This window comes from Vidua macroura, chromosome 5 (genome assembly GCF_024509145.1).
Source record: "Vidua macroura isolate BioBank_ID:100142 chromosome 5, ASM2450914v1, whole genome shotgun sequence".
In the NCBI taxonomy this organism is placed as follows: domain Eukaryota; kingdom Metazoa; phylum Chordata; class Aves; order Passeriformes; family Viduidae; genus Vidua; species Vidua macroura.
Genome location: NC_071575.1, coordinates 28427556 through 28440715, shown reverse-complemented (window position 1 = coordinate 28440715; position 13160 = coordinate 28427556). Strand labels below are relative to the sequence as shown.

At 45.8% G+C, this 13160-nt stretch overlaps 1 protein-coding gene across 1 annotated transcript in view; it reads right to left on the bottom strand.

Annotated features, from left to right (window-relative positions):
* DENND2A (DENN domain containing 2A) overlaps positions 1–13160 on the bottom strand; it is a 57148-nt gene that overhangs the window by 22031 nt on the left and 21957 nt on the right. The window contains exons 2-7 of the mRNA XM_053978002.1: positions 12264–12359; positions 9437–10645; positions 8308–8435; positions 4951–5072; positions 2435–2632; positions 437–530 (exon numbers count right to left, since the gene is read on the bottom strand). Of these exons, the coding sequence (XP_053833977.1) occupies positions 437–530; positions 2435–2632; positions 4951–5072; positions 8308–8435; positions 9437–10645; positions 12264–12331 (1819 nt within the window). The 5' untranslated portion in view covers positions 12332–12359. The remainder of the gene's footprint in view (positions 1–436; positions 531–2434; positions 2633–4950; positions 5073–8307; positions 8436–9436; positions 10646–12263; positions 12360–13160) is intronic.

Sequence of the window (13160 nt, the reverse complement as noted above, 5' to 3'; positions counted from 1 at the left end):
GGTGAAAGAACCAGGGCTGTTCCAAAATTTCCTGTCTTCCATTGGACAGTTCACTGAAGTGACACATTCCCACAAAATATTTTGATCTCAACAAGTCAGAGTTTTTGGACAGAACATTCCTCTCCATAGCAAGTTCCAGAAATAAACATCAAAAAGAGGGGACATGTTTGGGGTGACCTATAAGGTTATCATGCAAAGCCATGGACTGAAAATGAAGCAAGAAAAACAGAAAACTTCCATTTTAACCAAAGTCATTTGGGCAGAGGAACAGCCCTTATCTTACGAAAAACAATAAAAAAGAGTGGAAACCCCAACTCAACCTTAGTCTGGACTGGAAGAAATGCTAGAAAGTGTCATATAAACCACTAAGGCAGTCTAAAGTCCAGGGCAAGTCCTCAGAAAGTCTTAGATATATGATGATTTGAAGCTCCCTTACCTTTCCCTGAATTGCTCTCTGTAGACTGTGACAATCTCTTGACACGTTTCTTTCCCCTCCGTGCCTCATAAATGGCATTGATTTTCAACACGAGCTGCTCAGCAAACACACAAACAAACAAGGTTAATTTCCTCCCCAGGCAAGAAACTGAGTTAGAATTTAGAGCAAAATGCTCTTTATCCCAACCTTGGCCATACTGAAACTCTTCCCTTGATGGTGCAGGAGGCACATTTCCCAGGATCTATGCTGTACTGCCCATGGCCATGCTCACTCTGGTACAGCAGAGCCCAGGGTAACAAACCCTGATCAAAGGCCACGCCTTAATGCACTTCCACAGCTGTATTGGCTACACAGAGTCCATCTCTCCATACCATGATCTATGTTCCAGGGAGCACCAGAGGCTCCCTTGGCAACCTGTCCTGGTCTGCAGGTTTGGAAGCAGAAAACTGGCTGGAGGATGACTGAAGAAATTGAGAAGGGTGGAGGCCAGTAATACTGAAATATTTTACACCAGTGGTTTCCTTTGCAAATCCTGTAACCCCTGTGCTCCCAGCTGACCAAGAGAGAGGACATTTCAGTGTTGGGCAGTGCTGGGCTTAGTGCTCATTCAGTGCCTCTGGTCTCCCTGTCCATTCCTGCAGGGCATGGGAATTGCAGCAGAGCCATGCCAGGCTTCCTGCCTGAGCAGACCTGCCTCCTTCTCAAGGTCCCAGGGAGGATATGGCCACAGCATTCAGATTTATTCCATAAATAACTGGAATAAATTCAGATTCCACATTTATTTCCACATGTCTTGCGAGCTCAAGGTAAGACAGGCCCACCACTACTTGGTCAGGCAACTCTGAACACAAATATTTAAGTGGGAGGCAGGATGCTCTGATGTGGAAGTGCAGTCTTCACCCAGATGCCCGACTCAAGCCTCAGGTGATGCTGCCCTTGACACAGCAAACCTCAGTTCTGGGCTGGCCCAGCAAGGCTGCTCAGTGGCACTGTGGGGTAAATAAATACTTGGAATCCTCTCTTCAATTGATATAAAAGTATGTGTGAACACACTGACAGAGCTCAAGCCCATGCACAGATGTGAAGACATACTGGGAAAGAAACCCTAAACATTTGCAGTCTTTGGCTCATTCCTGAAAGGCTGAGGCACACAGAGAGGGCATTCAAAAATCAGATATGCAGACATGAACACAAATCTGGCAACCAGAAAACAAAGAAGATACACAACCACATCCCTTTTTCCCCAAATGCGAACTGTGGGTTTGGAAAAAAATCACCACAGACTGTCCCTGGTAGACTCTGCTTGTCCTGCAAAAACCGGGATAAGCAACTGTGTTTTTATAACTGTGTTTTTGAAACATTCATTAGATATACTGCTGCCAAAACTCATTTGGACCAAACACACATCCTGCCAGATCTGAAAGAAAATAAAATTTATATGGGGTAATGCTGTATCCAAGTAAGAAATAGGAAATGTGGCTGCAGAAAAAAAAAGTCCTTTTGTCACCCAATTGTCATTATGTTCATTGCTCACCTACAGCCACACCTTAAATTATAAACAGCCAGTGCATCAATCAGAACAAGCAAAGAACAACAGATTTCCAGGAGGAAACAAACACACAACACACAGACAATTTCTGACTGTCCCATCCAGGAAGTACAGAAGGAAGTATGATGGGGTACATCTTCTGCAAAATATTCACAGCTTTTTTTTGCCTCTGACATACTTCAATTTCTATCCCAAAATTACAATGCTTTTTTTTTTTTTTTTCTTATTATGAAATCTCAGATGGAAAAATAACTTCTTTGAAAGGTGCAGACATGTTTGTGTGCCTTCTCCTTCAGGCAGGAAGGGGGTTAAACACAAGTCAAGTCAACAGCCAGGACAACAGCTACCTTGCAGGGATGCCAGACACTGGAAACTAAAGAAAACCTGGTCTCATACTCACATTCCTGCCTGGAAGAAGCCAAACAAAAAAGACAAAGCCCTAGATTTACCTTGGGAATCTTCCTTCTCCTCTTGCCATTCTGAGAGTCTCCCAAGGAGAAGACGGTGTCGTCTGGACTGCTGGGGGTTGAGGGAGGGCTGATTTTGGATGGTGACCCAGTCCCGTCCCGGCTCAGTTTCCGTATGTCTGGCAGTTTGAAACTCCGCCGCTCTGAGTTTTGCCGGAAAAAAATGGGCTTGGAAAGCAACTGGAAATGAAGAAGAAGGAATGAATGACCACAGACCCTCGTGTATCTTTACTCCATTGCTTACACTGTCATATCAGTAAATCCAGGGGGGCAGCCACAGCACTCAGTTGTCAGAACAGCCTGAGAGTGCCCACAGATTTCTGCACTTGCAAGAAACCCATGCAGCTGCCAGGCTACATCTTGGCAGCAATTTAACCATCCCATTTTCATTCCAGAACAGAACACAAGCTCAGGGGTTGGCCAAGAAGGCCTTGCTCCAGTGTGAAAAAAAAATCTCCCAGGATTTGGGTAATGCAGAGGCTGGGATTATAAACAGGACAAGACTAACCAAAGAACCACAGACATTTGGGATAAGGAGGAGCTAGCCAGGAGGGACAGAGAAGCAGTGAGAGCAGGAGAAAAGCACTGTCAGTATGGCTGCCTTTGACAGGAGCCAGAATCAGATATTTCAAAGGGTACAAGAGATGCTGTTAGACAATTACTGAGACTGCTTTCCTCCTAAACTCACTAGCAAGTTTGGTGGGAGTACAACAGAAGATGTTTAAGTAGCAGAGTGAAGTTCCTAAAGTCTCTGACCAAAAATAACATTAGAGAAGTAGAAAGCTAAGCTCCAGATAAAGAGCGGCAAACTACTTCTCACCAGAAAAATAAGAACAGTTTTTATCTTCTCCTACAGAATTTCCCAGTAGTTATGACAAGGTAAATTGCACCTTTTGTGGGAACAGTATCTGCACTGCCAGAGGATGTATCTGGCACTAAGAAGTGTGGGGGAGGGTTATCCAGCCTAGTTCTGAGCAATTCACAGCAGCATTGTGACTGTAGCTGAGGCAGCACCACCATCTGCCTCCATCTGCAGACATACTCAGCAGTTATTAGACACACCAATTAATCCACTCAGCTAAGCTCAGGTGTCTCTGGATTCGGCAGAAGATGCCCAGGTCACAAAAACATTTGCCACCTACAGACAAGTCATGTAAAGATGAGGCTGTAAGGAATCTTTGCACTGAAGAATCTCATTCTGCACCAGGGATATGAGCTGCTACATCTATAGTAGTCCTGAAAGTCTGTCCAGACCCATTCCCCATCACTGCAGCCTGGCTAGGCTCTCCAACAGGATGAATGCTGCAGCTGCAAACCCATTAGCTGCCAAGAGAGCTGCAGCATTTCTTTTCTGACTGATGCAGATCAGGGCTTTTAGATACCAAAGCAGAGTAGAGTAACATAATGACTCCTGTTCAGCTCTCCTGCTGGGAACAGTATCTCTGGTGAAAGGCATCCCTGTGCAGCACTGCAGCCCCTTTCCATAGCCCATGTGGGAATTCTGGGTGCATGGGTGACTGCAAATCTCTCTGAGGGAGATCAACCTCATCCCAACACTCATACACATGGCCCCTTGCTGCTCTAGACTTAACTAGCAACAAGGAGAATGGATTGAGAACCACAGAACAATTTTCACTTTAAAGAGCTGAATTATCCAAAATCACCTCAGTTGCTGATTAAGCTGGTTGGAAAAGAGCAGTATGTCAAGGAACGCTGCACATAAAACTTCTGAAAATGTTGGATAACAGCTCTAATAATAGTTGTCACTTGGAAAGCATGAGAAAACCCTTTGGCTTAAAAAAACCCTAAAGCTGTGTTTAGATCCCTGCTATCCACTCTGGACCCATCTATTGCCAAGATGACTTTGGCTGTCATGCTGTCCCTGCTGTCCCAGGCTTGGGTTATCTAAACAGGCACCATGAATCAACCAAAGCAGCTTGGGAGGCTGAGAGAGCAGGGCCTTGGTAAACCCTGAGCTCTCTCTAATCAAAGTTTTACCTCTTCTTTTGGTTCCATGGACAAGGAGGAAAAAGGCACCAAGCTGTGAGCTGGGCTGTGGTGGGGACACCCTTCTAGCACTGGCTCTCCACCCAGGGGACTGGCACTGCCTTACTTACCAGCAAATTGTCTCATGGAGAGAGCAAAAAAGGCTCCTGGGGGGTGGGGGATGTGCTGCAGAGGCACCTGGGCACCAGCACGGGCAGACTGCACTGCCCAAGACACTGAGACAAGGCTACTGCAGGCCTTGATTACCCAAATACTTCCATGCCCTCTTTGAGGGGAGGAAGGTCTTCCCATACCACCAATCCTGAAGTGAAAAAGAAGTGAAAGAAAACCATTTATGTAAGGGAATGCTGGTTTGTTTTTTTACGTCACTGAAGGGCTGTATAAAGGAAAAATCCCTAACATTATGAAGGTGTCCACTTTTTCCACACAGGACCTGGATTCCACCCAAAAACTTTCTGGAGCAGAAGAGGTAGCCACTTGAATCACAGTACCTTTGTGGGAGTCCCAGGTACAGAAGAGTTGGGGGATGCTGGGAAGGTCAGGACACATTTCTTCCCCAAACAGCGGCTGTTGGTCTCAATGTCTTCATAAGGGTTTTCCTTTGATGGTGGATCTACAGCAGAAAGCCAAAAGCAAAAGATTCTAAGTGCAGAAAATCTCTGAGGTTTGCCATAAAAATCCGTTTAGGGATCCGCCGGTCTTCTCCCACCTCCCACATCAGACATAAAGACCTGTTCTCAAGCATTCCTGCAATTGCTTCACTCTCTCCATAGCCCTGGAAGTCCAGCTGCTTGCTGGACAGTGTCCAAAGTCTGACACAGACAAATGCAGCCATAGAAACATATCACAGATACTACAGCCCTGTGAGCCCTCAAGTTCATTTTCCTGCATCCGGAAGAGCTGTGATGTTCTCATGCACATTGGTTCATAACTACATTTCATTCTTTCCAGTCCTCTGCTTGGAGTTGCTCAATGAAACTGTGAGCTGAAGCCTGGCATGAAGGTCCTCTCTCTCTTTAAGCCCCACATTTAGGGGGATGACATCTGGTCATCACTTACTTGGGGCTGAAGTGATGCCCAGCTCTCAGGCTGACTGCAGGAAGGTTTAATCCACACTCTGGACATGGATATCTATCACACAATCCAGGATTTCAAACACGTCTACCAATCATGGAGACTTCAATCTCACACTGTGTACTTTAGAAAGAGGGAAGGATTAAGCCACTCAAAGTTGGGATGCCCCTCCCCTGGAGAAGGATGGGGGAAGGGCATGTGGCACACAACGCACGCCTCTGAAGTAGATGTAGATTCCTTTCTTCCCAGTAATTCTGGAAATGAGGCACACAACTAATTTGAGTTTTAAACACCCAAAATCATATGTAATGAACTTCTTGTATCCCACTCTTCAGCAGTACTAGGGAATATAAGCCTAAGTGTGTTCACAAAGAGCACAGCTCTGACAAAGCAGGTTGTGACATCTCCACCCAAGCAGCTAAGAAACCACTGACAAAGGCTTAGCCCAAGCATCTGCACAGGCAAATGATATTTTATGAGCCTTGTCTCTTCACTGCCCTCATTTCATGCCATATCCCACTGGACAGCTGGGATTCAAAGCAACTGCCTTTCTCTTACTGTCACATAATGCTTGGCTGAGAGTAAAGACTGGGAGCCAGGAGTGCTGCAAGCCCCTGCAGCAGGACCAGTAACGGCTGTGGGATCTGACTGGTGCACTCCCACCTGCCTGCCCAGCTGGGGCAGGAGTGCAGCTGAGCTCTTCAGACAAGGACAGAAACCCAAGCCTTTCCCACCACTGTACTCTCCAGTAGCTGGTGACACCCAGTGCTCCAGCAGGGAATCCAAATTTACCATGGAGAGGGCCAGTGGGTGTGACACCAGCAAAGCAAGGCTGCACTAACACTTGGTCAGCAAACATTCTCCTGTCCCCGAAACTGGCTCCACTTCTAATTTCAATGGCTTCTTTCAGTATTGAAAAGATACTTCAGCTGTCATGCAACTGGGAAGACTGGAGAAAAAAAACAACAAGCTTGGATTCTGTCACCTGTCCCATCCTCAAACTGCTAAACAAATCAAATTAGCTTCAGTCTAGAAGAAAGAACAGCATTTCCCTCCTTTTTACAAATAAACCTTGTCATCCATTGGCCAGCTTCCAATATGCCAGGTAAGCAATGGTGAACAGGGGAAAAGAGGGTGCATGAAGGAAATCTGTGTGACTTGCTGGGAATTGGAACCATTATCCCACCAGCAGCTGAACACCCCATAAATCACACATATGAGTGTGTGTATGTGTGTGCTTGCATGTCCTGATGGGCACATGTGATTGTCTGTGGGCCAGCAGCAGTGTCCTGTGGCTGAAGTCTTGCTTCCCCCTCCACTGGTGAGGTTTTTCACATGATGTTTGTCTTGTGGATTAAACTTGTCTGTGGTCTTGTGAAAAACAAAACTGTAGGTCTTTATTTTGAGTTATCCCTGTCCACCCCTTTTCCCAAGCTTCCATGGTAACACCACCAGGACTGCAGGAACCAATTAAAGATCACTGACTCCAGGCAAAGCCTTAACATGCAGCAAGAAAACAAAAAACAAACATGCTCTATTAGCTGACAATTACCTATAACTTTGTTTTCTTCTAATCTTTGCATGTAAAAGCTGGAGGGGAGAGGAACTTCAGGCTGATATTTGAGTTCCCTGCACACTTGGGACATGGGGGTGTGCTTGTGTTTGAATAGATGGATTTGCCTTCACAGACACTCTGTAATGCTATCCATATTATTCCAGCTGACAAGGTGACCCTTACTCAGTGGTTTCTGAGACCCCCCATCATGCCCCAACACAAAAACCCCACAGCAGCTGCTTAGACACTCCCTGTTCCTTTGGCCCCCCAAGTGAAGAGAAGAAAAAAAGCAAACACAAGGCCCTTAGCTCCACAAATGAGGCCGACAGCTTCAAAAAGGTCAGAAAGGATGGATTAGAATTGCTTTGTCTGCCATCAGCCCCAAAGGAGCATGATTCCTTTAAGAGTCCTTTCTCATTAAGTATGATCAGATTTTATTAATATCAAAAGAATAATGCTCGGCCTGCTCCTGAGAAAGTTCAGCTCCTCCTATGCTGAACAACACAGAGCACCTCTGTAGGATTACAGCAGCATGGCAAGAACTGATGCACCTATTCCCTTCCTAATGTGCTGACCTCTGCCAAGAGATTTATGCAGAACCAGCCTACAGCTACTAAAACTAATTAAGGCTTTTTCAAGGGGGAACACTTCTATGTTCCATCGAAGGCCACCTAACTCAAAATATTAAAAAACACTATATAAATGGAGAGGGTTACAGGAAATAGTCTTCAAAATGGCATTGATCTGACACTGAAGTTAGAGAACTAAATAAAACTCAATTTCAAAGAGTGTGGGACCCAGTTTCTTAATTGCAATGGTACCTGAAGCCATACACAATCCTGTTCCTGAGCTGTGGAACTGACTTCAAGGCTCTGTTTTCAGACTGTTCACATTATCTCAGCAGTGACAAAATCACCACAATGGGCAGATCAGAGCTGTGAGAACTAATCCACAGGACAAAAGGAAGGCAGAGAAGATATGCCAGCAAAAAATAAAAGCTGCTTCCTGTATGCTTCAGGTTTATCTTTGAAGCTGATGAGCTTTGAAGTATCCCCTCCATTTTTCTTATTACTTGCCAATAATATGCGCAAAATGTGTCCTGGTTTACATTTGGATAATAAACACACTTTATTCAGCACCTCTGCTGAATGCCTGTTGACCACAAGCCCTTGCTACTCAGGACTAGCAGCCAGCTCCCTCCCCTGTGCAGGGTTCCTACCCAGGATGTCTTCATAGACGTTCTCCTCAGATAAAGTGCGTGTGAGGGCCAGCTTAGTCTGCGCGTACCAATCCACCCGGCCGTGCTCGGATGACGACTGCAGCAAGTCTTCAAACTCATATGATTTCCTGCACCACGGAGAGGGGGAGGAGGAGCAGAGAGGAGAGTGATGCAGTTAACCAGCATTTATAACCAAATTACAGCTAATTCACTTCTCCAACATGTGACACAGCTGGCAAAATAAATTACTGAGAACGTTTCACTGCCTCATCCCATATAAAGCACAAAAATGCAATACTGAGATTGGCTGGTTTTATCAGCCATGCAAATAAAGGCATTTGGGGGTGCCATAGATAATCTGGGTTGTTATGGCAATAGCACACTGTGAAGATGCAAGTGTGAAATGGCACATCCTGGAACACTGCACAGAACCTTAGGACATGAGAGCTCCCATTTACAGCACAGCTCTCACCCACGGAAAGTGTAAGAGGGCCCCAAAATCAGCTCTCTGACCAGCAGAGAAAAAAAAATCTTGCTTGCAGAATGGAAGGCTAAAAGTGAGCAAATCTAGCAAGTTTTGATTTCCTTTCTACAACAGAGACAGAAACTTTTAAGTGACAATTTATCCAAAGGGCATTAGAAAAGCTGTGTATTTTATATTCCACACCCCAAAAATGTGTGACAATCATGTGGGAGGGGATAAAAGGCAAGCAAACACTCCAGAAGAATACATACACATCAGATTCACTGAGGTTTACTATGGACAGTGAAAATGCTCCAGTAGAGACGAGAGATTATCATTCCAAACACTGTTCCAGACCAGCTGTGGTCATCTTGTAATTAAGTAGAGTTTCTCCTAAGAAAACCAAAACAAAACCTCAAATGCCTCAATTTTGGGCTTGAAGGTTAAGCCATGTAATACAGTGACCTTAAATCTGCCATGACTTATCCCTCCACAGTCACCCTGTGGAGTGTGCTGCCCACTCCTACATTCTCGGAGACATGACTGAGTGCTGATCATGCTGGAGATTCTGAGCAAAAAGGGAAGATTTGGCTCTCTCTCGAGAAAGATGGGAAGGTGGCACTCCACCATGAAGACCAACAGCTTCGTGAAACACAGCCCCAGTACCTGTGGTCAGCGTTGCTCTTGTGCTTCCCGCTCCAGAGCCTCCTGCTGACAGCTGATGGAGGAGGAGAGGAGGGCAGAGGAGGGGGAGGAATGGATGGCAGAGGGGGTAAGTTTCTTTTATTCCTAACTGCTGGCACCCAGTCCTCTTCCCCTTCATGTTTGAAAGTCCGCCGAGGCTTGGGCAGTGGGTTGATGAAGGGCTTCTTTGGCACTCCTGGCTCTGTGTACACATTCTCCACCGTGCAGTGCTTGGATTTCACATGAGAAGTTCTAATCTCTTCTAGAGTCCCAAAAATTGGCTCACTGATGTCAGAGTCCATGCCAAGAAGCCTTTTGTTGAGCTCAGCCCCACATACATTCTCATGGCCCTCGGGAATGGTGTGTCCTTGTGCTGCCTTCTCCTGCAAGCACTGTGGGGAATAGTAAGTACCAGGCAACTGTGGCTGCAGCTCTGCTGAACCATCTTTCAAAGCCTGCTCTAGCTTCTTGACCTGACTAAGCACTGAAAGGTTCTCCTTCTGGACCTCCCACTTCCCACCTTTCACCTCCTTGCATTTTCCAGGGCTGAACTCCATTTCCTCATCCTTCTGCGCTTCCCCTTTTCGCTCTGCTGCTTGCCCTGTGCCTTTCTGAGTTCCTGCTTTCCGCTCATTCTCTTTGCCTGCCCCTTTGCACTCCAGTTCCCAGCTCTGAAGTTTCTTGGTCTCTGCTTTCCGAGTCACCAGTGCTTCCCCACTCATCTTCTCAGTTACACAAGGCATCCTGTGTTCCTCTTTAACTCCTGGCTCCTCCTCTCTGCGAGGAGCAGACTGCGTTTCCTTTTTCCCTTCCCATTCTGAAATTTTGTCCTTGATGCTGAAGGACTTATTCCTCAAGCCAATTTTTCCAGGTGACCGTATATTCTGAGTGCCTCCTATCTGTCTCCTGATGATTTTATTGTTTTCTTTGACATTCAGATCCACAGATGGGTCACTGATGATCATTTTAGGACTAAGCATGTTCTGCTGAAAGCAGTCGAGCCTTGGATCCAGCATCAAGTTCTCCAAGGCTCCAAGTGGGTTCTTCACCACAGAAGAAACTGGTTCAGCTTCAGGTGTTAAACCCAGGGCAACAGAGGAACCTTCAGAACATTTCTCACTCAAAAATCCACACAAAGGTTTTTTTAATTCCTTCACAGCTGCTGTATTGTTTTTATCTGCAAGCTTGATCCTGCATATCAAAGGCAAAAAGGAAAGAAACATTCACTGCCATTGCCCATCCCTGGTTTAGTTCATCAGCTCCTCAAGCTTTACTCATAAAGCTGATGGCAGAGGATGCTCAAACCAAGCACATGACATGGGCTTAGAGGGGAGGATGCTCAGGGAAAGGTCCTTCTAGCCAGAACATACTGCCCTTCTCTCATTAAAACCAAGATGAGGTTGGAAACGAAGCCTTTCTCTGTGGAAGAAGTAGGCTGCAGGTTAGAGAGCTATTTTTTGTACATCAGACATGCTGATGCCAATAAGAGCTCCACCAATGTGCATGTGTGTGTGTGTGCAGAAGTGCAGCAGAGCTTTGGACACCATCAGGCATTAAGCAAACAAATGCAAAATGGACCACCTGCAAACAGCAAAATTACTGCTGTTACACAGAGGAGAAAGCAGCTGGCATTCCTGTAGTGCCCGCTCAGAGAATCTCTTTCAGTCCATCCTAATAGTCCCCAAATGCATATTGACGCCCAAAGACTGCACTTTTATTATTTCATTTCTATGGGCTCTACCATCCCAGTCTACATGTGCACTTAGCCCCACCATGCACTCAGGCACGCTCCCACAGCACCCAGAAACCAGATTCAACATTCTCAGATGAAGCATCTTCACTGCTTGGGTCCAAAGTGCAACAAAAATTCCAAATATACTTAGTCTAGAGATTTCCAAGTGTGTGATAACACAGTATCAATACTGTGATATTTTGTCAATATCCTGCTGAACAGGCAGTTATTCCAACACAAAACATTTCTGAACTGAAGCACTTGGCCATGTCTTTGAGGTTTGCCTGGGCTTGGGAAAGTGCATCAAACAACAAAAGGTAATTACTGGGATGCAAACCCATATAATCAGTCCCATTTAACCACAATCCCAACATTTAGATTCTACTTGGGAAATTGCACCATTAATTTAAACGTGTCAATTGTGCCTCTTCCAGAACTTTGCAGTCTTGCAAGAGCATCTGTGGGGATACCCTGTGTGCTGTCAGGCCTGGAGCTTTGTCCTGGACCTCAGCAGTGCTGGCAGCCATTGCAAACTCAGTTGTAGTGCAAAGTAAGTCTGGGACAGATTTCTGAGAGGAAATGGGACCTGAGCCACACCTGTTCTTCCTCAGCCTCACAGATATTTAACTCCTGGCTGTGGAAGTGACACTGTGCTTTGGTTAAGAGCTGGTGCCATGAACACCACGGTCTTTCCCAAGCTGGATATCACAGTGCCATGGTGGCCTCAAAGCAGAAGCCACCCTGCAATAGGTAGGGACAGTGGGGCTCCTCTGAGGAGTCTTCAGGGTTAAATACTTCAAGTGCAGGCAGGGCAAACATTGACAGAGATATCATCAGCACAAGTGGTCTTGCCTTGGGACAGACCTTTTCCAGCATTGTGAGTCTGGAATATTAGAAGTCTGACTGGATGATTTAATATACAGAATTCCAAGATGGGACCTATGGGGTGTGTTTTAATGTGGAGGAGAGAGGGACAGTTCCCAGCAGAGAGAAGGTTTCATTCCTTTGGTTTTCGTTGTGTTTGGGATAATAAACACAAGCAAAGCACACTGGCACTGGAACATGGAAAGCTCTCACCTCTCACCAGACTTGCAGATAGCACCCCCAGACTTGCTCACATCAGCCGCCTTGCTTCCTGTCATCATGTCAGCACACAGCAGGGCAGCAGGTCACCTGCAGACAGACACAAGGAAGAAGCATTGCTCTCTGCTCAGCATCCTCTTTTCCTTCTACACACACACATGTTTCTCCTTGAAATCCAGGAGAGGAGCTGAAGCAAGACATGACAGCTGCCTGAGGACAGCCCAGGCTTCCTCCCCGGGAAGAGGGGTGACAGCAACACCTCTCAGAAGCCCAGTGAGGAGTTGATAGTTTTTGAGGGCAAAAATTGTCTTTGACTCAGCATCAATTGCTGCACCTTGAATTAAATATGGAGAACACTTTAAGAAGGCTTTTATTGCTGTCAAAATCTCACCAGATTTAAGAGTTTTCTTCCCCTTGCAGAAGACTAAACCAAAACCAATTTTATAAAAATCTGTGTTAAGGCCACAAGTCTGAAGTGGCTGCTGGGCATACAACACTGTCACAACATTCAAAGCTTGGGATAAGAAAACATTTTAGCCTGAAGAGACACTGCACTGCAGCCACTGGTCTTCTCTCTGGTGGGCCATGTTAGCCTGCTACTGATCTCATTTCAGAGGACAACTCCTTGTGGGGATAAGATAAATCATTCACAAAAATGAGTAATTCTGTTTGCCTCATGATTTCTAGCACTCTTGGAATGACTGTCCCTCTCTTTGAGTGCCACTGCTACCCAGTCAATGCAACAGACTCCACCTCCATTTTATCATGCTGCAATGTTCTTTTTTGTTAAATAGAAACAAGAAGAATTACTCTGTTATTCTGCAGCACCATCTCTGCTCACTTATCAGGGTGGTCTGCCTGCTCTAAAACATTGCAATGACGACAGGCTCA